This window comes from Purpureocillium lilacinum, assembly GCF_023168085.1.
Source record: "Purpureocillium lilacinum CBS 284.36 DNA, scaffold_5, whole genome shotgun sequence".
NCBI lineage: Eukaryota > Fungi > Ascomycota > Sordariomycetes > Hypocreales > Ophiocordycipitaceae > Purpureocillium > Purpureocillium lilacinum.
In genome coordinates this window covers 987,622-1,012,252 of record NW_027072115.1, presented here as the reverse complement: position 1 = coordinate 1,012,252, position 24,631 = coordinate 987,622, and the positions used below count along the sequence as shown (strand labels likewise).

The following is a 24,631-nucleotide window of genomic DNA, read 5'->3' as shown; positions in this document are numbered from 1 at the left end:
GAGAGGCAGCACACAATCGCCGCTCTTCTTCAGCCAGAGAACGCCGGGGCAACCAGGCAGGCCGTTTCTGCGTTGCGCAAGATACGAAACGTGGGAGTGGCCATGTCTCAGCTGCAAAAGGGGGCCGACAACAGGCAATTTTTGGGCAGAGGCGTGTGGGCAACGCTTCGTCGATTTTCTATTCATGCCTTGAAACTCAGAGAGATTGTTGGGTCGCTCTCTGGGTTCGATTCTGTCGGCTTTTTCCGCCAGGTAATGTGTCCCCTCCCACAGACAGCACATCCATATCAGAGTCAATCGGGACTGAAAGGGGTGGCATAGGTGGCGAGTGGAATTGAAATCGCTCCGTTAGTGGCGGTTGGCGATGCCATCAGTAGAACAATTGACTTCGACGAGTCCGAATCGAGGCAACGGACTTCCGTGAGATCCGGAATCGACCCTCAGCTTGACGAACTCAAGCGCTGGTATGACGGCTTAGACAACTTGCTGACTGAAGTCGTCAGTCGACTCAACCAGAGTCTGCCACAGTGGGCCCGCCATTACGTCCGATCGTGTGTTTTCTTACCACAGCTTGGTTTCCTTGTGGTTGTTGATCTGGACCCTATGACTGGCCATGGCGGATATGAAGGAGAGGGAGCGGACGACGATCCCTGGGACAAGTTATTCGCAACCCATGAAACGGTTTACTACAAAAACAGCTACATGAAGGACCTCGACGATCAGTATGGGGACATGTATTGCGAAATCGGCGGTAAGGGGTGGTCATTGCCTGGCGGTGTACGGTTCTTTTCCCGGCTGACGGAGCAACTGACAGACAGGGAGGTTGAAATCATCCATCAGCTCGCTGCTGTCGTTCTGGGTCACGAAACCCCTCTCCTCGCCGCATCGGAGGTCTGCGGGGAATTTGATGCACTCCTGGCGCTGGCACTCGGTGCTGAAAAATACAAATGGACAGCACCGCAGATGACGGAAGAAAACATTCTCAAAATCGAGAATGGTCGCCATCCTCTACAAGAGCTTGTTGTGCCGTTGTTTGTACCGAACGATTGCGACATTCACGGAGGCGATCCCTCGGAGTCAGATCAGAATGATTCAGGGCATGTGCTGGCTCTGACTGGGCCGAATCACTCGGGCAAGAGCGTATATCTCAAGCAGGTGGCTATTATCGTGTATCTGGCGCATGTTGGCAGCTTTGTTCCCGCTGACGGAGCCGTGATTGGAGTCACCGACAAAATACTGACCCGAATCTCGACACGAGAAAGCGTGTGCCGTACTGAAAGCGCATTCGCCATTGATCTCAAGCAAGTCGCGCAGACGATGCGATGCTCAACACCACAAAGCCTGGTTCTCATAGATGAGTTTGGCAAAGGCACCAATCCGGACGATGGCGCTGGCTTACTTGCGGCGATGCTAGACCACTTCTTAGCGCAAGGCCCATGGGCTCCCAAACTTTTGATTGCAACCCATTTCCACGAGGTATTTGAAGGACGCTATCTTGGACAGCACTCCGGACTGGCCCTGGCGCAAATGGACATACGGACATGCTGGGATGCGAATCAACCCGAGGATCAAGTGATCTATCTCTTCAGGCTGACGCAAGGGTACAATACTTCGAGCTTTGGTGGGCGATGCGCTGCACTTAATGGAGTCCCAAACGCCATCGTTGAACACGCCGGGGCCATCTCCAGACTGCTTATCCGCAATGAGGATCTAGCTTCAGCTTTAGAGCGTCCGTCTCAGGAAGAAGTGCAGAGGCTGGCAATCGCAGAGAATGTGGCGAGACAATTTCTTCAAGCAGACTTCAGGGGAGACGCAAACGCACATGGTAAGGAGAGTCACCCGAACATCAGGTCTGCGTTGCTGGCCATTCTCTCCGCGGAAAACTGAATAGGGGGGAGGTGCTCCGAGACGGCATATGCAGGGTGAGCTAGAATTGGGCAAGCCGTTTAGCTGGCTGACTTCGTCGGCGAAGCCTTCCTAGGCTCATTGTCGCATCGTTACATAGTGAAAAAGGATCACTAGCAGACCCATCCATCCATGCATAAAGGAGCAACCGGTGCTCAAGGTCATGATTCCATTATCCGTAGAAGGGCCAGTGTGCCGACCGTCCTGGCTCAATGATTGCACGCGTTCGCCGGAGCAGTCAGACGCGCTCGAGCGCGGTGGCCACCCTCGTCCATCCTCTATTCCACGCTGACCACGACCCTGGCCTTGCTCTACTTTGCCCGTGGCACATGCAAAAGCCTAGGGTCAGCAAGGCTTTCGTATTTGAGGGTGACGACTTGATCATCCTGCAGAGAATGAAAATATCACCGGCGACGGCCTCGGCCTACTGCCGCCAGGACAATGACGTCTGTACGTGTCGCAAGGGCTGACAGTGCCGCCGCAAGGGACTCGAACCCGCTGCGGTTCTCGCCTGGATATGGACGTGCAGTTGACTTGGCGTCGCGGGCTCAATAAACTGATTCGCGGGCATCACGGCCACAGCCGACCTGGCGACGCCGCCAGCACACTGACGACGCCGACACCCACAAGAAGAAGCACCGAGGGAGGATGTCCGACGAGCGATGCACCGGAGCCCTTCCCGTAGGAATCGCACTTTGTCGCGTCGAGCTTGGCGCAGGCCTTGGAGCTCAGGCTGGAGCAGAGGGGCGTAGCGGAAGCGCCGAGGTTGCTGCCGGCTCCCGCGACGGTAGTTCCGCCGCCGCCGGGGACGTTGATGGTGACTCCGTAGCCCCCGGAGCCTTGCAGCCCAGTCACGCAGGCATTGTAGTTACTCGAACAGGCTCTGGTGGCAGCGGCGCACGAGGCGCTGTTGCTAAAGGTCGTCGGCGCGTAGGGGAAAGAGAAGTACGGGTTCTCGACGTAGGACACTGGCGCCGTTGCGCCTCCCGTAGGGGCAGATGCCGGCGCCGTGCCGGTGCAGACGGCACTGCTCGATGGTCAGGATCGGTCCTCTGGACTCGTCGCTGCGCGGGACCTGCGCAGGGTGACGAGGTGCCAGGGCTGTGGAATCACTCACCCCGAGGGACAGCAGGCCGGGCTGTTGTTGGCGTCGAGGGCGCAAGTCTGGCCGTTTTGACAGCAAATGTCCTTGAAGGCTGCGCCCAGCGACGTCGGACAAGGGAGTGTGTCGGCAGGGCACTGTTGGTCTCTGGCGACGAGAAAGAGCGACGTGGCGGCGGGTGCGAACGTGGCGATCGCGGGCACTGCTGGTGGTTGGGCGACGGGGGGAGCGGGGGAGCGCGAATCGGCGAGGGCGGCGCAGGGCACGGCGAAGGCGAGGAGACGTCGCAGTATGGCGTGTCGATGCGAGACGAGACGGCGGTGAGGGGGGTGGAATGCAATTCTCCCTGCGCCGGCGGGTGTGAGTGACGGTGTTTGGGTAGGTATGCCGGCGAAGCGGAATGGAACACGGCGGGACGGCTGCTTTCAAGGCAGCAAGACTCTGGTTCCCCAAACATACGATGGCAAGGTTGCCCTGGTCCCAGCCCAGTATTACTCTGTCTGTTTGCTTACGCTAACGAGTGATTTGACACTACGTACAGAGAACCTGCAGTGCAACTGGCTGGCTACTAACCACAGTACATAATACGAGTAATTGCCTACTTCGGTACTAACTGGAGGTGCGGAGTCTGCACCATGCATGCATGCGTGCATTGGCGGCGCACCCAGCTCCAGGGGGCGCATCTCGCCGCCCATCTGGAACAATCTGCACGGGTCGCGAGCTGCGTCAATGTGCCCGAAGAGGAGTTGACGTTGCCAGAGTAAGCTGGCATCTGGCAGCACTTGGTCCCTGACAAGAAGATAGACAGATGCCGCGGCTGTACACAGATGATGGGACCGCTGCGAGCGTGAGCATGATGTCATGGTGTCAATGGTCTGTTGGCCCAGCAACCGCGAGCCCACCATCATCCTCCATCATTGCCCCCAGCACCCTTCGCCCTCGTCCCGACCGAGATCCAGGAACGGAACACAGAGACATGATGAGCAGCGCCAAGTATTAAATGCCTTGGGGCCATGGCTGTTGGCGCGCAGCATCTGCGCGCTCTATGCAGGCCCCCGCACATGTGCCAATATCTGTCGAAGCCGGTTGAGGGCCGTCGTCTCGCCTTGGCCCTGGCCCTGCGCATCCCGGCTAGACAGGCGGTCTACCTCGTGCTTTGCCTCTGCCGCAAGTGGCCCAAGGTCTCCCCAGACCTCGTCGTTGTATGCGGAGAGGACGTCACTCCAATGCTGCAGCCATATACTGTCCGCGGCTGATGTCTCTGCGGTGCCGAGAAGCTCCAGCATGTCTGCCGGGTCCGCAACGGCGTCTGGCCTGAAATTGAGCAGCTGTTCCCAGTGGGCTCGCGTGTCCGCAGCTCCTCCCACAAAAAGTGCCTCACGTAGCCTCGCTTCTTCAGCCGGAGACAAGGCGTCATCGTCCTCCCCAGCCGTCCACGCTGTCGCATCCCCTTCATGGTCCGGCACTGACAGTAGATGCACAACGTCGGCACCGTCAACGGCCTCCTGTTGGGCGACTGTCCGCTGTTGACCTGATGTCGCCGTCGGCTGCCCGCTCGAGGGGACTGATTCGTGAAGCTGCTGCCCTGCAGCCGGCAAACGAGGTCCATTGTTTGGCCCGCCCATGAACGAGTCAAAAGCGTCAGCCGCGTCCTCGGAGTGAGAGTGCGTCCGAAATGACGCGCCATGGTCGGGTTGCGCTGCCCGTTGTGACGACGACGCCGACGACGCCTCGGCCATGGTTTGTGACAAGTGAGTGGCAGCGGAGCCGCCCAGGCCAGGCGCAGCGGCCGACTTTTGGTCGGACATTGTGCTGGGCATGCCGCCGTCGCCGCTGGACATGGCGTGAAGCGCCATCTTGCCCGAGGCCGTGAGTCGTTCTCCCAGGGTGCGATCCGGTGCGCTCACTTCGGGGTGGTGGTCGTGCCCTTCGCCTTGGGTCTCCTCGGTGTCGCGCGCAACCCGCTTGCCGTCTCGGCGCTGGCGCTCGTTGACGTGGCCATCGCCGGCGGCGTCTTCTCCCATTGTGGGTGATGAACGACCGCAGGAGAGGGGGAGCCGTTGGATGGGCCGGTTAGGAGGGTCCGTTCCTTGCCTCGAGTGAGTCCCTGGGCCGGTTGGTAACCATAGACTTGGCGGCGGGTTCGACTCCTTTGCGTCGGCAATATCCTCGACGCCTCTCGTGTGGATGTTGCGATGTGGGCGTGGTCTGCTCAAGACTGTCGAAGATGACGCCGTCTTCCGGATGTCTCGACTCGGCTGCTCGGTACTCGACAGATGCTGTCCCGCTCGGGCTGCCCACGGCCTCCCATGTGACGCGCTATGCGGAATCCCAGTGACAAGCCTTCGGGTTGATGCGGGCGGGATGGAGACGGCAGGGCCGAGCTTGGCAGCTATGGGGATACCTGAGCTGCCCAAGGTAATTACCGGATCGGGTGCTCTGCCGGGCGTCTGAGGCCAAAGATGCTCATCGTTGCTGGGAGCCGCGGCTGTTGGTCGTCGACTGTGACGCAGCGTAGCCCCAGGCCTGCTGCCCGCGCTGCCCGCCGCCGCCTGTTTGTAACCACCTTGCAGGTACCTAGGTAGGAGGTACTGGCTCGGAACCTCAGCACAGGGTAACCGTGCCTATAGGGAGGCAGCCAGGCAGCTTTGCCGTGGACCCCCTCCTGTCCAGCGGGTCTCACAACAGTCGCTGTGGCTGCGATCAACTGGACTCGCCACGTGCAGGGCAATCAATTACCTACTCAAACCATGAGGCACCTAGGTCCCTTAGGTGGGCAACTGCAAGTCAGAAGGACGGATAAAACCCAATGCTTTCCATCGTGGCTCAAAGCACAATCATTGACCAACTAACATTAGTAGGTAGCGTCGATGCTCGTCAGGGAAGGATGCGCTCATCTCCTGCACACCAATGCTGTACTTCGTACGATGGGCGTTCCGGCATGGTACGTAGCTTGAAGCTGGCCTTTGAGGACCACGGGCGTTTGCTGCCACGACTCGACGGCCAACTTGGAAGGTGGCGCAAGTGCCGCCTCAAGGTCCGCAAACATGGCCCGTGATCGTTTGAGGTTGCTAACAATTTGCTTGCCTTGCCGGTCAGCGACCACGAGGCATCACCACCCTAACCTGGAGTAGGTCATTCATTCGTCTTGACCTCAGGTACATTTCGCAGTATCGCCCAAATCGTAACCCGTTGAGCCGAAGATGAGGTAGCGTCCCATGTAAGGTATGTTGGTGACGTTGGCAAGCCGGGCTGGTGGTAGCTATACTTGCAGCCCAGGAAACGACCAGGCAAATCGCGAGCCGGGTGCGGAGACGCAGACCTCGCCTGAGTATCAGGTACCCAGGTACTTGACCAACGAACGTGCTAGGTTGGTGAGGCGGCTGGATCGGCCACTGACGGGACCCAGCCCCACCAGGCTGAGGTTCTCTGCCTCCCGTCAGTGCGGTGCCCGTTGATGCTGCCCCGCCCACCGGGCATGGAGCCCTGGAGTGCTGGTGCTGGCGCCCAGCAGGCGACGTCCATCCACCTCCAGGCTGTGGATCATCCACCAGGGCAACCTACCTTAGGTCCCCCGGGCCTCCCACCGAAGCCCTGAGGTGAGCTGCTGAGTGCACGAGCAGCTCCGTCGGGTGCCCCCTCCCTCCCGCCCGGGTCCTACATTTTACCTCTCCGTCGCGTACAGGTACCTTCCAGGTTCCATGGGTACTAACTTAGGGAGTTACACCTCACCTGCTTGCTACCAGACCTTAGCTTGGCTGCCCGCCCGCCCACCTACCTGAGTTGCTGAGGTACTACCTATTGCCTTACCACCACCACAGCCTGCGACCTACTCGTACCTACCTGGCTATTACCACCACCCAACCTTGTCTAGCCCCGTCCGCTGCTCTGGCATCCACCGCACCCATCCCGCATCCCGCCATCTCGCTCGACAAACCCACGTCACGTCACGACACGACTCTGCATCGACGACGCTCCCGCCGTTATCCCATCCCATCGATCTCGCCCAGCTCCAACGACGGGCAGCCATCGTCGACCGCCGCACCGTCTCGCCCGCAGAGCCGACCCGCCCTCCCCTCCGATCCACCTGGCGTGACCAGAGCTCTTCACCTCCCGAGCCCTCTTGTCGACAGAGGTCCTTTCCACCCCCACGTCCTCTGCCAAACACCGAGCGTGCCCTGCCGCTTCGTCGCCCTGCCTTCGCCATCCTCGTCATTACCTCCCGCTATCGCTGCCCCCCAAGATGGTCGACAGCGAAGCGAACTCGCCCACGTGGAAGTTCACCCAGTACGTTTCCATCTCCCCACCATCTCCATCACGTAGCCCCGCGAAATCCCTCCCCTGCGCACCCTCTTCTTACAGCGCCCGCTAACCTCTCGGACCATAGGTGTTTCGGCGACAAGGGCGATGTTGAGGATATCACTGAAGGTTCGTCTCAGTCCACGGAGTCTAGGCACGCAGAGCTGCCGTTCGCACCCGCTGCCCGTCTCGTCGCCTTGCCACTTGTTGCTGACCAGCTCGGTGCACCAGCCGACATCATCTCTACCGTCGAATTCGACCACACTGGAAACTATCTAGCCACCGGAGATAAGGGAGGTCGGGTTGTTCTGTTTGAGCGGAATGAGACTGTACGTTGGTCCCTTGCCTGCCTGCCTTGCCCGCCTCCCCATCGATCCCTTGCCCTTCGGCTCCCCTAGCCCGATAAGCGTAACTAACAAGGGCGTCGCCGGCCCCGTCTACAGAAGAAGTCCTGCGAATACAAGTTCCATACCGAGTTCCAATCCCATGAGCCCGAGTTCGATTATCTCAAGTCGCTCGAGATAGAGGAGAAGATCAACAAGATCAAATGGTGCCGCCGCCAAAACGCCTCTCACTACCTGCTCTCCACCAACGATAAGACCATCAAGCTCTGGAAGGTCTTCGAGAAGTCGCTCAAGGTCGTGGCCGAGAACAACCTCTCCCAGGATGCCACGCCTGCAAATGCTGCTGGTGGCGGCGGAGCCTCCCGCCCCCTCGCAACCTCTCAACACTTTCGCAACGCGGCCGATCTCAAGCTACCGCGCCTCACACACCACGACACCGTCGTTGCCGCTGTCCCCCGTCGGACGTACGCCAACGCCCACGCCTATCACATCAACAGCATCTCTGTAAACAGCGACGGAGAGACGTTTATCAGCAGTGACGACTTGCGCATCAACCTCTGGAACCTCAATATACAAGACCAGAGCTTCAACATCGTCGACATCAAGCCCGCCAACATGGAGGAACTGACCGAGGTCATCACGGCGGCTGAGTTTCACCCTGTCAGCTGCAACTGGTTCATGTATGCCAGTTCCAAGGGCACGATCAAGCTCGCAGACATGCGCGAGAGTGCTCTGTGCGACCAGCATGCCAAGCGTAAGCCTCCCCCTCCCCTGTTCCCACCGCTTCTCTTGTTTGCAACGCATCCTCTCTTTACCGTACACCTGTTCCCTCGTCGCCCCATGTTGACGTGAAGCGCGTAGTCTTCGAGCAGGAAGAGGATCCGTCGTCGCGGTCATTCTTCTCCGAAATCATATCCTCTATATCTGATGTTCGCTTCTCTTATGATGGGCGCTACATCCTGTCCCGCGACTACCTGACAGTCAAGATCTGGGATATCAACATGGAGCGGCAACCCGTCAAGACGATCCCGATTCACGAGCACCTGCGACCGCGACTGTGCGACACGTACGAGAACGACAGCATATTCGACAAATTCGAGGTGGTCTTCTCGGGAGACGCAAAGAATGTCATGACAGGCAGCTACAACAACAACTTCATGATTTATCCCTCAGACCCGGATAAGGAGGTCGAGGTGGTTCTCCAGGCAGACAAGTCGGCCTTCAAGGCCAAGAAGGTGGGGGTTCCCACGCCAATAAACGCTTCGACGAGCCCAACGACGAACGGAGGCAAGAACGGATCGAGAGCCGGCAGCCCAGCCGGCGGCGCCCAGAGGATGCGCAAGGAGACGGATGCCGATCAGATCGACTTCAACAAGAAGATTCTGCATATGAGCTGGCACCCCTTCGAGGACAGCATTGCTATTGCCGCGACCAACAATGTAAGTGGCCCTGTGCGCTCCTCGACCAATTGGCATGGCCATGCTGACCTGGCCCTCGCAGCTCTTCGTCTTTTCAGCACTGTAGCTGGGACTTCTAGTGTCGGGGCAGGCCATCAAGGCAGACAGACCCCTTGCGTCGTTTCCCAGCGACAGCACCGGGTCATGCGATTGCAGGGGAGGTGAGGAAGCTGCCATCGCTGTGAGCTGCCTGGTGATCGGAACACTCGATGTGCTTGCCGCACCGCTCGCGGCAGTTACGGATGCGTGTTGGAGCCGTCGCTCTATCTCTGCGCCCGACCCGGAGAAGGGAGGGCCGCATGGATGGCGTCTGGGCGACGCTATGGGGGTGCTGCTGGGTTTGGTCGATAAAGCCAGAAGTGAATGTGAGCGACCTGCCACTTGTTCAAGGACAAGGCGGCTGAGGGACAGGATAGACGGCAATGCGCTTGCGGCTGGATCCACACGGGAGGGGCCAATCTTGTGCTGGTGTAGGCCGTAGAGCAATGTACGCGGCTCCCCTTTGCAGCCGCTGGTTGTCGGAGCAGGTGCCAGTGTCCAAGTCTTGAGGGCGGATCGGGCAATGGCAGGGCAACCAGATGCGCCCACCCAGTTGCGGGCAAAGGGCAGCGACTCACAGAATTGAGGTATAAAACAAAAATGTATCGCGTGCTGCCTCATGGATGTTGGGGCTGTTGTTTCGCTGGCATATCAGGCTTCCGCCGAGACCAGGGCCGGCTCGAAGGTCGCCTGCTGTGCAAGGTAACGATAGCACACTGCAGTGTAATGCCACAGCCGATCAAGGTGGTAGAATGTCGATGTCGTGCTCCGGTATCGCGGGAGGGGCGTACCTACATCCTACGGCATGAGCATAACGACCTGTGCCATGGAACTTGAAGGCAAACAACTTCGTTCGACTGTCAAGCCAAACACATGTCCATGTTACATGACGTAAGCTGCCAATTTTGTGCACCGTGCTTGGAGGTTGTCCCTGTTGCAGGGGGCGGGTGGACCTGGGGATGCACCTCCATAAAATGTACTTCGTACCGTACCTGCTGCCACCAAACACCAAACCAACCCTGGAATTTCACACATAAACCCCGGCCAACCTCCCACAACCGCAGGCGATATCTGGACCGCCTGCTATCCCTAACAGCGGATTGTCGGGCAGCATTCGAAGGACTACATCAAGCACTGCCGCCCAGTCTGGCGCCCGACAGGTTCAATCTTGCGGCATCGGAGTACCAGAGCTACGAAAGTAGCAAGGCGGCCCTACCTCGGCGGGCGAGTGCACCAGGCGTGGAGTGGGACGCGGCCAATACCTTGAAATCCCATGCATCGCGACCACCGACGGCTGAGCGACGGAACAGCGGCCGTTGGCAGCCAGCGAGACGCGATGGGGGTGCCACCGGCTCGCAAAGGCCGCATGGCAGGGCCGGCCGCTGAGCAGACCAATGGTCATGCCACCCCTACCGCTGTTGCCCGGCGCCTCGCCCTGGAGGCTGGCCCGTCCGTGGCCGCGGCAGCGGTCATGCTCGCCCTCATATTTGGCGGTTGCTGCTCAAATGTTTGTGAAAGAGGCCCGGCTTGTCTCCCTCAGGCGTGACCGACGTACTGATGCCAGACGGCTAGGTTTATGCGCTCGAAGCCATCATCAAGTGAGTGGCGGTGCTTGTACTCGTGAAATGAGTACTGAGAAATGCTAACGCTCGTGGGTGCAATAGCTTTGAGCAGTCGAGCGGTATGTGTGCAGCTTTACGAACCACGCTGTGGAACGACTTTCCGAGGTTGCTTGGAATGTACTCTGTGTAGCTGACACCAGGGCCAGGCACGCTCCTCACTTTCGTTCAGTTCGCCTTCGTGGCGGTCACGGGTTACATTGCCCAGTTCGACAAGACCCGGCCGCCGTTCTTTATCGCGCCCGCAAAGGTGCCGCTTAGACGCTGGCTTGTCAACATCGTGCTCTTTTTCAGCATAAACGTGCTCAACAACCACGCCTTCAGCTACGACATTTCGGTTCCTGTCCACATCATCCTGCGGTCTGGCGGCAGCATCACTACTATGATGGCGGGGTATCTTTATGGAAAACGCTACTCGCGCACACAGGCGCTAGCCGTGGTCCTCCTCAGCTTCGGGGTGGTCTTGGCCGCCTGGTCGGACGCAAAGGAAAAGGTCGGTCGCGTTCCGGCTCGCAAGGTGAAGTCCGCAGCGGCTAACATTGGCCCCTGGGCACAACTGCAGTCCACCGGGGCAACGGATGAGCCGTCATCACGGCCACCATTCAACCAAGGGTTGTTGATTCTCTTCGTGGCCCAGCTCCTGTCGGCCATTATGGGACTGTACACCGAGGCCACATACCAGCGATACGGGCCACAATGGCGGGAGAATCTGTTTTACTCGCACGTTCTATCGCTGCCCCTGTTTCTGCCCTTTGCACGATCGATGGCACGCACACTGGGACGCATGGCCAAGAGCAGGCCGCTGCCGGTGCCGCTCCCGCTGGTCGGCCAGGTGCCCAGCCAGCTGGTTTACCTGGCTACCAACGTCCTGACACAGTACGCGTGCATTCGGGGCGTCAACTTGCTCGCTGCGGCGTCGTCGGCACTTACGGTGACTATCGTGCTCAACATTCGCAAGCTAGTCAGCCTACTGCTCAGCATATGGCTGTTTGGGAACTCGCTGGCCCAGGGGACTTTGCTTGGCGCCGCGGTGGTGTTTGGTTCAGGGGCGCTCTACACGGTGGGCTCGCGGCCGCGGAAGCCGGCAGACAAGGCGGGCGACGGCGTCGACTTAAAGGCCAAGAAGGCAGTGTAGGATATGCAGCGGAGTGTGTCGCATCACCAGCCGTGTCGTACTTGGGTGGATGACTTGCCGCTTCGTGGACAATGGCGTGGGTGGGCGCCGCCTGCCACCTCCAAGGACTCGATTGTACTCCGTACGTACTTCATACCTAGTAGTGCCAAGGTCATCATGACGGAGCCAACGTGCTGAGGTGCCTACGTGGGTACTGTAGTTCTCGCTGCCTTTCCTGCCTCGTTAGCTGGTGCTGCACTTCACTGCACCGCACCCGCACCACAATCGGTGCTTGCCGGTCCACGACGCTTGGTGCTGCTCGCTCTCGACTGTGCAGGGAAGCAGGGCGCGCCGGCGGCTTGGTGTGGACTGTGGTGGAGTCTTCCTGCGGATCCGAACCCGTGGTTGGCGCTCCACGAGGTCGTCGTCGGCTGCCCAACCAGGCAGGCGAGCCTACGGCTTCAATTGATGCATAAGCCGGGTATAGGCACCCTCCGGCAGTCGAGCGACGCGGACCCCGCCAAAGGGGGCCCCGAGAAATGGCTGACCTGCATCGTCTGCCGCGCCGGTGACTCGGCGGCGGTGGAGCTGAGCTCGCGGCCACCAGGGACCGTCATCCGAAAAGCCACCCACCCATGCATGCCACCCACCCGCCAGGCCTGTCACGCCGTCCGACGCGCCGGCACACTCACTCCACGCGGGCCAGCTCCAACCTCTCTGATGCAGCCTCGATAAGTACTTTACCGTGCCACGACCCCTACCCGGCCTACCTCCCTTCACCCACCATACCGTCCCGAAGCAGGCCGCCGTGAACTTCGCTCGCTACACCATCTCGGCCCTTGTCATCTTGCGTCGTCGTCGTCGTCGTCGTCGTCGTCGTCGTCGTCGTCGCGAGGGCTGCCCGCAGTGCGAAGGAAAAGAAAGCGCCGCGACCCCGCGCGTCCTCTTTTGCAGCCAGCTCGCATCTTTCAAGGGCCTTTGTTTCCCAGCCGTCGTGCCCACTGGTCTGCACCTCCGCGAACCCCATCTGTTCACAGCATACCTACCAGGGAGCCTCGACCAACTGCCCACCTGCCTCGCACCAGACCAGGCAGTCTCTCTTGATTCACCGGTCTACCCGCCCGCGACTTGACCGGAGCACCACCAAGCACCAACTCGCCGCCTCTCTCGACTGATAATGTGCGGTAAGTTTGCTGAACGAATCGCTGCACGACAACTCACCGCTGCCACACCCGTGCAACGGCTGCCATGGTTACCTGGGCATGGAGAACACTAACACGCCGCACCGTCCAGAAAGCAGCATTCGCGACCGGGCCCAAGCCGAGTCCATCATGGTGGGCGCCGACGACTTCGATGAGCACGACGGCACGCCACCTGCCGCGGACCACGACGCTCTCCAAGAAGGCATGCTCCCCCGAGACGTGCCTCAGCGCACCACCTTCTACGATCCGGTCGCCGAGCGCCACATGACCCAGACCGACGCCAAGCTTTTCTATCAGCGCAGCAAGATAGACGGCCGCGGCGCTCCTGGTGCCGCCTGGGCGACGTCCCCCCCGCAGAGCAGCCCCATCATGCCACCCGGGTCGCGGTCGGCCACAGAGTACGGCGCCGACTCTCTGATCCTGGACAACGAGGCGGGTAAGTTAGTCACGCTGCCTGCACAGTTCTGCTTCTCTGCCCCCCGGCCCATGCGGCTAACGTAGCGCTCTTGATCAGACAGGCCAGACGACGGAGCTGCGGCGACGACGGCTGGCTCCCAGTTCAGCCACCCCGCTACTCCCAACGCGCGAGCTGCTCAAGCTGCGTATGAAGCTAGCCCAGCCATTGGTGTCGCCAACAATACTGCCCTTTTCGATACCGAGCTACACATTACCGCTGAGCTGAGCGCCATCTCCAAAAGCATTCAAGACATTCTTGACGTGAGGCGCAAATACATGGCCCTCTCATCCCAGGGTCCGGACGACAATCCCAGGGATAGCCCCGAGTGGGACATTTATCCACCCCCTCCGGAGCCTGCCTGGAGTCAGAACCGCGCAGGCCGCGGGCATGGCCTGGCCGGCTCTCACAACGCTTCTCCCGCCAATGGCAACGCCAAGAGGCCTCTGCGCAAGCGCAAACAAGGCGAGGACGTTGGGGAAGATTTTGACATGGCGGACCTCATGCCACTACCCGGTAATGATGGCATGACGTTCAAGCTCGACGAGAGCGGTGTGTATCAGGTATTCTCGGATGCTGTGACGCAGACGCCGGCCATTGAGGTGCCCACCATCCGCGAGTTCTACATGGCCCTCGACAACATCCTCAATGTTTCCTCGGACGGGCCGAGCAAGAGCTTTGCTTTCCGCCGCCTCCAATACCTCGAGGCCAAGTTCAATCTCTACGCCCTCCTCAATGAGTACCAGGAAACGGCCGACAGCAAGAAAGTACCACACAGGGACTTCTACAACGTCCGAAAGGTGGACACTCACGTCCACCACTCGGCGTGCATGAACCAGAAGCACTTGCTGCGATTCATCAAGAGCAAGATGAAGAAGCACCCAAACGAAGTTGTTCTTTTCCGTGACGGCAAACACCTGACTTTGGCCGAAGTCTTTGCCAGTATCAACCTCACAGCCTACGACCTGAGCATTGATACGCTAGACATGCACGTAAGCAGGGACCCCGGCCACCGCCATTGCGTCAAGCACCCCTTGTGCGCTGTAGGACGAAGCCGCTAATAGTTCGCAGGCACACACAGACTCGTTCCATCGTTTCGACAAGTTCAATCTCAAGTACAATCCAATCGGCGAGTCTCGCCTGAGAACCATCTTCCTCAAGACGGACAACTTCATCCACGGGCGGTACCTGGCTGAGATTACCAAAGAAGTCATTTCGGATCTCGAATCGAGCAAGTATCAGATGGTCGAATGGCGCATTTCCATCTACGGAAAATCCATAGACGAGTGGGACAAGCTCGCGGCCTGGGTCGTTGACAACAAGCTGTTTTCGCACAACGTTCGCTGGCTTATCCAGATTCCTCGCCTGTACGATGTTTACAAGGCGAGCGGTCTGATGGAAACCTTTGAGCAGATCGTCCGAAATGTCTTCCAGCCCCTCTTCGAGGTGACACAGGATCCCTCGAGCCACCCGAAGCTACACGTCTTCCTGCAGCGTGTCATCGGATTCGACAGTGTCGACGACGAAAGCAAGGTCGAGCGGCGGCTTTTCAAGAAGTTCCCAGTCCCCAAGGTGTGGGACACCAAGCAAAACCCTCCGTATAGCTACTGGATCTACTACCTCTTCGCCAACATGGCCTCGCTCAACTACTGGCGCAAAAAGCGTGGGTTCAACACCCTGGTACTGCGGCCGCACTGCGGCGAGGCGGGCGACAGCGAACATCTCGCAGTCTCCGTACTCAGCTGTCACAGCATTAGCCATGGGCTTTTGCTCCGCAAGGTGCCGCTCTTGCAGTACGTGTTTTACTTGGAGCAGATCGGCATCGCCATGTCCCCATTGAGCAACAACGCATTGTTCTTGGCCTATGAGCGAAACCCTTTCCATCAATACTTCCGAAGAGGCCTGAATGTGTCCCTTTCGACCGACGACCCCTTGCAATTCGCCTTCACAAAAGAGCCGCTCATTGAGGAATATGCTGTAGCTGCGCAGATCTACAAGCTCAGCCCCGTCGACATGTGCGAACTCGCCAAAAATTCGGTCAAGCAGAGCGGCTACGAAGCGTCCATCAAGCGCCAGTGGCTAGGCCCCAACTTTGAGAAACCCGGCAAGGAGGGAAACACCATGGTCAAGACCAACGTCCCGGATAGGCGAGAGGAATTTCGGTACCACACGCTGCTTCAGGAGAGAGATGTGTAAGTCAAAGTCTCGCCGAAGATGCTCAGGCAGCGGGCTTCTTAGTTCTGCGGTAATTGCTGACTAGCGGGTACCTCTCCGTCGGAACAGCCTCAGGCGCTACGTGACCTTCGACTCGGGCAATGAGCAAAACGGCTCCGGTCCTGTGGCCGGAAAGGCCCAGGAGTCTAGTGCAGCACAGTGGCCCAACTCGACCTCGGCGACTCCCGGGTACGCTGAGGCATCAGCGGCGGCATCCCCCAAATCGAATCGAGACGCCAGTCGAGTATCTGATGCCATGGCTGACCTGCACCTGTCGGGTAGCGATCCGCGAATGTTCCCTGGCATTCTGACGCGTGATCAGCGCAGCGGGAGCCTGAGGAACTTGGCGCAGGCCGAAGGTTGGCCAGTCGATTCCAACGAAGAGCCCGGGGATGAGGATGACGAGTAGGGAAGCCTCGCGAGGCGTGGCGCTAGGTTTTGGGCCCAGCCGACTAATCGGCCACTCGGGGTCACAGCCAAGCGCGGTTCTGGCAGGCTTGTAAGATCAAGACAGGCGCTGCTTGTCCGCGTGCGTGCTGGGGTCGAGACGGCAGGGCTGCTGGTGGCGGAGTGTGGAACCACGAAGTCGTCCAGGTCGGGTCACGGTGCATATGGACTGGGCGGATATCTGGAGATACATGCCTTATATTACTTTTGTGAACGATTGAGCTACGCGCCGTAGCCACGGTCGGACGTGTCGACCAGGGTTGGGGGCAAAATGTGTAGCCCTCCTCGTGAGGATAGAGGAGTCCGGAGTTTAGGGTGCGTTTACGGTCGATGAGGTACCTGAGTAGGTACGGCGACTTCGGCAGCCAATGCTTCACAAGCCTTACTTGACTACATTACATAGTATAAAGATACCTACCCAGGTAGGCAGGCGTGGGCGACGAGCAAGTCGCAGTTCGGGGCAGGTGGCCAACAAGTTTCCTCCTCAAAAACAATATCGCAACGTTGATGCCGGACGATGCCAACCTGCATGAGGTAGAAGCCAACCTTGGAAGGCAGCGGTTCTGGAAACATCGCTGGTGAGGTCTTCGTAGTAGTAAGCAGTTTTTCTTTGCTAGCGACAGGGCTGGCTCTAGCGGCTGTCACCAACTACTGGGTACGGAGTAATCGTACTCAAAATGCGTTGCCAGCCCACCCAGATATCCCGTATGTTAATTGTCTATCCCGGGGACGCTCCCGAGCTCACTGGCTCCGGCACTATCGTGCCTGCGGCCCCGTGCCCTTCGGTTGGCCCATCGGTAATTAAGGCATTCCGCGCCTGCTACGGAAAGGTGTCTAGGTGTACAGTAATAGTACCTGGAAGGCATTTGAATGCAGGTACCTTTCCCTTCTTTGGGCCGGGTGTCACCGAACATCCACTGTATCGCATTGGGCTGTGCCCAAAGCAGCTGGGAGGGCCGTGGGTTTGGTCCAGGTGCTGCGCTTCATATGTTCGCGCTAGAGGCCCGAAGCGGGCCCGCCGCAGGGTAGGTAGGCTTGGTCTGCACCTGCTAGGTCCGTTGTAACTGCAAGGCACCTGTAATGTGCCGAGTAAGTCAGGTCGTTTCCCAAAGTTGCTCCGACGTCGTCACCACACCCCCCCGACCTTCACCCTCCCATCATTGCACTGTTCGCGTCGCGCCAGCTAGACTTCCCGCTCCGCAGCCGCCATCCGAGCCCGATACCGCTCGCGGACCAGCGCCGTGCCGAGTCTCGTCTTGTTCTCCCCAAAAGGGTGCGAACGCGGCCAAACACGCACGAGCGCACCAACGCGGCGCGCGGAGTTCCGTAAGCCGACCGCGCCCCCCTCCCCGCGACGACCACAGCGTATGCCAACCGCCTCAACCGGGGCAGCGCGTTGCCACCATGGGATTCCTCGGCGTCTACCGAGCGCTGTACGATTATGTCCCCCAGGCCGAGGGAGAGCTGGCCATGAGCGAGGGTGACGTGCTCTACGTGCTCGACAACAATGGCGACGATGGCTGGTGGAAGGCCAAGAAGAAGGCTGGTGCCGACGACGACGAAGAGCCAGAGGGCCTCGTTCCCAACAACTATGTTGAGCCTGTGAGTCTTCCAAGCTTGCTCGGCTTCTCCCCGTCTGTCCTCGTGCCCGCCTCAGCAAACTCACCCTTCCCGAACAGGCGCATGCACTAAGCCACGCTCGAGCAATATACGAATACACCCGACAGACGGACGAGGAGCTGTCGTTTTCCGAAGACGCTATCCTAGACATATACGACACTTCCGATCCCGACTGGATTCTTGCCGGGGTGGACGGTGAATTCGGCTTCGTGCCCTCCAACTACATTGAGAGTCAGGGGGGCGCCTCGGGTCCTCAGACGCCGTCCCCTGCCGCTCCCCCGGCGTTGCCGGCGAGGCCCGCGTCGGTGACGGCCACGCCGGAGAGTCAACACGACGCCGGCCCCGCGTCACCGCTGAACAACCCTGCGGCTGCCTTGGCTGGTGTCATGCACGGCCGTGCCCCGCCCCAGCGTGCTACTCCGTCTCCGCCTCCTCCTCAGCCCGCCCGACCAGCCACTCGACAGGACGAGTCCCACGCCTCGGAGGATGATGAGGAGTCGATGCGGTCTCCGACCCTGCCATCGCGGCCTAGGCCCACGCCAGCCGCCGACAGGCGAAGTCGTGACTACGCAGCGCCGCCTCGGGAAGCCCCCACTGGCGGCGATGAGCCATATCGTACACCTGGTGGCTTCCACATGTACAACATCAATGAGATGGTGTCGGTGATGGGAAAGCGGAAGAAGATGCCTACCACACTGGGTATCAACCTCAAGACCGGCACAATTCTAATAGCACCTGAGCGGGCGCAGGACGACCCCGCTCAGGAGTGGACGGCCGACAAGATGACGCACTACTCGCGAGAGGGAAAACATGTCTTTATGGAGCTGGTCCGCCCCAGCAAAAGTATCGACTTTCACGCTGGCGCCAAAGACACCGCAGAAGAGATCGTTGGCGCTCTCGGCGAGTTAGCCGGCGCGGTCCGTGCCGAGGGTCTGCGTGAAGTAATCATGGCAGGGTCGCAACGCAGCCAACGAAAGGGCCAAGTTCTGTATGACTTCATGGCCCAAGGCGATGATGAGGTGACCGTGGCTGCGGGCGATGAAGTTGCCGTTCTCGACGATTCTAAGAGCGACGAGTGGTGGCAGGTTCGTCGTCTCAAGAACGGCAAGGAGGGCGTCGTCCCCAGCAGCTACATTGAAATTACTGGGACAATCACGCCCCCTCCATCAGCGCTCGGGTCTGGCATTGACTCCGCCAGGGCCACGGTCGAACAAAACCGACTTGAAGAGATCAGGCTCACCAAGGAAGCGATCAAGGCCAGCAAAGAGCCGCAGCAGGTAGGGCCAGGAATGCCCCTCCCCACAAGAGGCAGCAGCCTCACGGCCAACGAACATGGTAGTAATTCGGGACAGCAGCGCGGCCGCCGTGAGAATGGACGGGGTGATGGCGCCGGCCACTCCAAGAGCAAGTCTAGTAAGCAAAGCATGCCACACTCTTGGACCGTCCGAGATGGCCCTCGTCTCGTAGGAGCGGAGTGAGTCCACGTTACTAACGCCGTTTCGCAGAGCCTGACTCCTCCAAGGTCAGGGTTTGGACGGATCGATCTGGCTCCTTCAGTGTCGAAGCACAGTTCCTTGGGCTCAAGGATGGCAAGATCCACCTTCACAAGATGAACGGCGTCAAGATTGCCGTGCCCATCGCCAAAATGTCGCGAACCGACCTCGAGTATGTCGAGAACACGACTGGCATATCCTTGGATGATGACAAGCCGCTGGCCGACATCAAGAGGGCCAAGTCTACTGACAAGCGGCCGTCCGATGTCGGTGCCTCCGTGGGCAAGAGTGAAAAACCCGAGTACGACTGGTTCCAGTTCTTCTTATCATGCGATGTGGCCGTGGGCCTCTGCGAACGCTACGCCCAGGCCTTCCTCAGAGACTCGATGGACGAAAGTGTGCTGCCCGATGTCAACGCCACGATCCTCCGGACACTCGGCCTCCGCGAGGGCGACATCATCAAGGTGATGCGGACGCTTGACGCCAAATATGGCCGTGACCGGAGCAAAGCAGGGGCGGACGGAGATGCTGGCACCGGGGGGCTCTTTTCGGGGCCTGGCGGTGCCCTACGGAATAACACGCGCAAAGGTCGTCCTGCGCCTGCCGTCCAGGCGAGTGATGTTGTCGATGCAGCTGCCTTCTCCAAGAGCGGCCCCTCGGGACCCAGCTCCGACGACGCTAAGTCTCCAGCAGCGAGCAGCCCTACCAAGTCAAGCCCCCCTCCGGCCGGCGGATTCGACGATGATGCGTGGGACGTGAAGCCGCGGCCCCAGGAGACGTCCACCAAGACCAAGGATGCCAAGCAGGGGCAGCCGACGGCTCAGCCAGCGACGTCTCCGAAGCCGGCTGCCCCAGCGCTGACTGGCTCGATGCAGGAGCTTTCCCTGCTGTCAGAGCCTCTTCAGCCCACCAAGACCGAGCCATTACCCGTCACCACGACAACCCTCGGCCAGCCGGCAGAGCAGCCGCCGCCGCCACAACAGCCGCTTCCTGGCGCCAGCCCGTCCTTCTTCTCCACCGTTCCGAAGCCGGGACAGCAGTCGTCGCCCAAGGCTCTGGCTAGGCAGCGGCCCGCCCCCCCCTCGCTGTCGTCTAACCCGGCCTCTCTAGTCCCACCTCCCCCCCAACGGCCCCTATCTGCTCCCCAGTCCGCGCAACCAGCAGTGTTCTCACCCCCCGCCATGGCCCCTCAAATGACTGGGTCGGTTCAGTCCCAGGTGGCGCCGCCCGGCCAGAGCCTCAGTGACCTCACCCAGGCGAGACTGCAACAGCAGTACGCGGCGCAGCTTCAGCAACAGCAACAGCAGCTACAGCCTGCGATGACGGGTTACGCCGCCCTTCAACCCCAAGGCATGGGCCCCTTCCCGACTGGCGGCGCCGGCCAGTTCATGCAGCCCATGATGACCGGTATACCCGGAGCGAGCCCCTTTGCCGACCCAGGCCGGCCTGGCCAATTCTCCCCTGTCCAGACTCAACCTACAGGGTTCCAGCCGACCTATCAGACCGGCATGTCGTCATATCCGCAAGTCACTGGCCCTTCCAGTACCATCAACAGCTTCCTGCCCCCAGCTTTGGAACCTCAGCGGACAGGCGCGCCGCCCATGATGTATCCCCAACAAACGGGTGCCGTTGGCGGTGGCGGGTTTACCCAGCCGTTGCAGCCGCAGAAGACAGGGCCACCACCGCCGGTCCGCTTCGGAGTGACGGCGGAAACGAAAAAGTTGACGCCGCAGCAGACCGGGCGGAGGGCGAACCTGTCCCAAGCAAGTAAGTCTGATCTCTCTCGCCCTTGAGGGACAGCTCCACGGACATAGACTAACTCGGTCGCTTCCGCAGCTCCGCAGAACCCTTTCGGCTTCTAGAAGCTTGCCTTGCAATGACCTCATTGATTCTGAGACGGGAGGACGGGCTGGAGCTGGAACGAGACGGAACACAGCAAGTCCAAGGGTTGAGCACATCCCCGTGGGCCCGCGGACCTGGATGCTCACCGCTGGGCCAATCCCGCCGCGTCGTTGTCAGAGTTGCATGGCGCCTGTACCCACCTCGGCTTCCGCAAGTAGGCCATCCGCGGATGGCGTGCATAGCGTGGCCAGTATATAAATGTAGAATGTTCCCTCCAGAGATGATGTCCTTGGCCGCACAGGCGCATGTCGTAGTCGCCTGCCTGTATTTATCCGCGACATCGAGTAGGCTGCAGCATCTGCACAATGCTCGCAGCGATGAGCACAGACGAATGAGCAAGACGCGGGTTAAATGAGACGAATACTGTATCTAATTCATTGAGCTACATACAAGGGGTGCGTTGGATAACACTCTGATGGCGAGATCCATAGCAGTCTAGTAGATGGGTCGAGATGGCAAGTCTCTCTTTGTGGCGATGCAATACGCTGCGCTCTTCAGAAGCTTCATCCAGGGACGCGGGGCACACAGCGCCGCGCCCATGGCGACAAAACTCTATACCTTGGCGCGACAAAGGGTCGGCTATGTGATTCCTCGCGCTCCTCTAATGGGTGATGCAAGGTGTCTGCTGCTTTCAGGCCTCGTCGGAGTTATTCCCTGAAGCTTGGTATCACGGTTTCAGCCTCTACGTCGCTGGGGTTGAGTCTTGAGGTCGCTCGAGACCCCAGAGGTGACGGAAGAGAGGTCCACCTCGACCTCGGTGACAGGCTGCTTTCCGGGTTCGAAGCGCTTCCGGACAGCCCTGATCATCATGAAGAACCAGTAAAAGTTGAGGCTGTTGAGCGTGAGGTTGCTGGCGAGATAGACGGCTGCGAGCCAGAAGGGGACGGTGGAGTCGTCGGTGGCGAAGAACATGACAGGGTTGCCACGGGGCCCGGGGGTCGGGTGGCTGTTGATGGCGGCCAAGATGTCGCGGAAGGCAAGGAAGGACTGATAAGTGCCATAGATGAGGCGGCAGGAGAAGAAGCTGAAGAGCAGGAGGAAGCCGTTGTAAAGCTGGGCGCGAGTACCCGTCATGTCAAGCTTGTCCATGAACCAGTGGACGTTGAGGAAGGGCGTGGAGAGCTCCCACAGGATGAAGATGCAGCCATAGTAGTTGACAAAGGGGCGCTGCGTGAGTGTCAGTGAGTCGGTGGGAGCGGGAAACGTGATTTGGGGGGTTGGCAGCCGGACGTACGAAGCCGAGCGCATAGACGAGCAGCGCAGCGATGGCATGGGCCAAGGTGCCGAGGCCGAAGACATCGAGGTTCAAGCTGGTGACGAAGAGATCCCATACGAAGTAGCCGGCGGCCAGAGCCTGAATCATGCCCGCAGCGCCCGTGTATCCCCACACGCGCTCCTCCCAGTTCATGGAGCGGCGCTCGTCGTCGACGAACATGACCCAGATGGCGAGACCGTTGATGAGGACGCTCTGGAACATGGAGACGACGTGGGCGTCCCAGTTGAGACGCCTCTTGCGCGGCAGCTTGGCATAGTGGCGCGGAGCAAGGGCGCTGGAGATGATGGGCGAGAGAGGCCAGAAGATGACCGAGTAGAGGAGAGCGGCGGCGAGGACCTCGTGGATGTGCAGCGGGAGCGTGGGGAGGCCGAGGCGCTGGCACCATGGCTCGGCCCAGTCGACGAGCCAAGGAATTGGCGCGATGAAGAAGGGGTCCTTCATGGCCGATGCGTGCCCCCGGAGTCAGTGCTCGGGCGAGAGAGGGAGAAATGAAGAGAGAAGTGGTGGTCGGACGGCTCCTGAGGGCGTGGTGGACGCAGGCTGGCCCGAGTGCCCGTGTCCTCTGACTGCTGCTGGCAGTAAGTGATGTCTTGTTTGCCCGCACGAACTGGTGTTTTGTTCTTCTTCTTCTTCTTCTCCTTCTCCTCCTCCTTCTTTCCTCTCGTCCAGCTGGCAGGGGATGCAGGGAAGCAAAGGCGTCGTCGTGAGAGGTGGGTGAGAGGGCTTAAGGGTGCTGAGGTATGAGGCGCGGTTCACAGGTGGACAAGCAAGATGCGCTCTCTACCTTCTTATCTCATTGGGACTTTGGAGGCAAACGACAGCAAAACGCGCCCGCGTCTGTGACCCAGGCAGCTGAAATAGCAGGCAGTCGTCTCGTGTCCCTCCCGCGTCGCCTCGAAGGTCAGGGAGAAGCACCCACGGGACCCAACTGTATGTGAATTTGTTGGGGATGCCTGCCAAGTACAGAAAGGTACTCCGTACCTCGGGTCGGGTCGAGTGGCTTCCAGGTTCCCACGTGAGGGGCCGCCCACCCAAGGGGGTCGCGTGTTCGCGCCGGCCAGATGCTTCAGGTACCCGCTACTGCCAGCTGCGGCTGGCAACGGCAGAGAGGCTGGGTAGCGATACATTTCGCTCCCCACAGGTGCTCACCACGCGCAGGGGACCTCCCCAGCCGACCAGACACCTGCAGGGCACCGTCCTCGTGTCAGTGGGTGGGCGCGAAAGGTGCGAGGGTAACCACCGCCCGAGCGAGAACTCGATATGCACGCCTCCCACGCAAGTTACCAAATACCTATCGTCTGTTCCCTAGGTTCCGTCATCTCGACATCGCCGCCTTCCCCCCCCCCCCCCCCCCCCCCTTTTCTTCTTTTTTTTTTTTTTCAGCCTGCTAGGATTGTTTCCGAGTACTACTACTAGGTACTAGGTAGGTACCTTGAAAGCTGGTGGGTACCTAGGTACCTAGTACCAAGTATTGCCTCAAGCCGCCCCAGCTGATACTCGATACCTGGCAGTACCTGACGGTGCATGAGTCTACTCGTAGACTTACAATAACCTCAGGCCCGCGGGATCGAATAAGCCCCAGACCTGCAACCAAGTGGTACAGTCCTACCAAGGAGGTACGACGTTCAGCCGCTTTGCATGCACAAAGCGCCTGGCACACAAAATTTCAAGCGATGTAGACAGTACGAGAAGTGTCCGAGTCGTCCTCGAGGTTAGTCTCAGATACCTAGGAACGTTAGGTTGCGCCAGCCGCCGTCAACTGGCTGTCGACGCGGCACGACATTTGCATTGTGCCAATGGTCCAGCGCCTCTTCGGATCAAAAAGTAATCAGGCGGTTGCCGCTGACAATGTTTCCAATCTTGCCTTGGACCTGCTCGAACCTCATAAACCCGCAACTTTCGCTTTCAAGGTGGTTGATGATGCCGGCAAGGTTCTTGAAGTCCATCCGACACGCCGGGTTGGGGCAATGATACAAGGCTTGCTGATCTAGTCGCCCGTGTCAGCACGAGGATTCACGCACGTGCGGCCTTGCTTCACGACTTACGAGTCGGCGAGTTTAGGTGCTGGTTGAGACTGGGCAGCCGGCCAAATGTGCGGTTGCAGAAATAGCATTCGTACGCATTGCCATTCCACGAGCTCGCAC

The 24,631-nt window shown here is 59.7% G+C and overlaps 7 protein-coding genes across 7 annotated transcripts; 4 read left to right on the top strand and 3 right to left on the bottom strand.

Moving 5' to 3' along the window:
• Nucleotides 1-2,475: 2,475 nt before the first annotated feature.
• Nucleotides 2,476-3,702, bottom strand: PLICBS_006910 (uncharacterized protein; the record flags this gene model as incomplete). The annotated part of the gene is made up of 2 exons (XM_065601084.1): nucleotides 2,476-2,888; nucleotides 3,672-3,702. 2 exons carry the CDS (start codon nucleotides 3,700-3,702, stop codon nucleotides 2,476-2,478), a joined length of 444 nt encoding a protein of 147 aa, XP_065457156.1.
• Nucleotides 3,703-4,050: 348 nt separating this feature from the next.
• PLICBS_006909 (uncharacterized protein) lies at nucleotides 4,051-5,031 on the bottom strand (the record flags this gene model as incomplete). The annotated part of the gene is made up of 1 exon (XM_018320293.2): nucleotides 4,051-5,031. One exon carries the CDS (start codon nucleotides 5,029-5,031, stop codon nucleotides 4,051-4,053), a length of 981 nt encoding a protein of 326 aa, XP_018180190.2.
• A 2,219-nt stretch (nucleotides 5,032-7,250) lies between these two features.
• PLICBS_006908 (protein phosphatase 2A regulatory subunit cdc55) lies at nucleotides 7,251-9,174 on the top strand (the record flags this gene model as incomplete). The annotated part of the gene is made up of 6 exons (XM_018320292.2): nucleotides 7,251-7,294; nucleotides 7,395-7,435; nucleotides 7,538-7,635; nucleotides 7,750-8,404; nucleotides 8,512-9,089; nucleotides 9,151-9,174. 6 exons carry the CDS (start codon nucleotides 7,251-7,253, stop codon nucleotides 9,172-9,174), a joined length of 1,440 nt encoding a protein of 479 aa, XP_018180189.2.
• A 1,308-nt stretch (nucleotides 9,175-10,482) lies between these two features.
• Nucleotides 10,483-11,900, top strand: PLICBS_006907 (Golgi uridine diphosphate-N-acetylglucosamine transporter; the record flags this gene model as incomplete). Its single annotated transcript, XM_018320291.2, has 4 exons — nucleotides 10,483-10,653; nucleotides 10,719-10,744; nucleotides 10,811-10,827; nucleotides 10,915-11,900. The coding sequence occupies 4 exons, from the start codon at nucleotides 10,483-10,485 to the stop codon at nucleotides 11,898-11,900; spliced, it is 1,200 nt and encodes a 399-aa protein (XP_018180188.1).
• Nucleotides 11,901-13,056: 1,156 nt separating this feature from the next.
• PLICBS_006906 (AMP deaminase) lies at nucleotides 13,057-16,158 on the top strand (the record flags this gene model as incomplete). Its single annotated transcript, XM_065601083.1, has 5 exons — nucleotides 13,057-13,063; nucleotides 13,173-13,517; nucleotides 13,596-14,527; nucleotides 14,607-15,727; nucleotides 15,819-16,158. 5 exons carry the CDS (start codon nucleotides 13,057-13,059, stop codon nucleotides 16,156-16,158), a joined length of 2,745 nt encoding a protein of 914 aa, XP_065457155.1.
• A 1,442-nt stretch (nucleotides 16,159-17,600) lies between these two features.
• On the top strand, nucleotides 17,601-21,171 carry PLICBS_006905 (cytoskeletal protein binding protein; the record flags this gene model as incomplete). The annotated part of the gene is made up of 4 exons (XM_018320288.2): nucleotides 17,601-17,798; nucleotides 17,876-19,229; nucleotides 19,322-21,076; nucleotides 21,146-21,171. The coding sequence occupies 4 exons, from the start codon at nucleotides 17,601-17,603 to the stop codon at nucleotides 21,169-21,171; spliced, it is 3,333 nt and encodes a 1,110-aa protein (XP_018180185.2).
• Nucleotides 21,172-21,886: 715 nt separating this feature from the next.
• On the bottom strand, nucleotides 21,887-22,928 carry PLICBS_006904 (uncharacterized protein; the record flags this gene model as incomplete). Its single annotated transcript, XM_018320287.2, has 2 exons — nucleotides 21,887-22,378; nucleotides 22,446-22,928. 2 exons carry the CDS (start codon nucleotides 22,926-22,928, stop codon nucleotides 21,887-21,889), a joined length of 975 nt encoding a protein of 324 aa, XP_018180184.2.
• Between the last annotated feature and the right edge of the window lie 1,703 nt (nucleotides 22,929-24,631).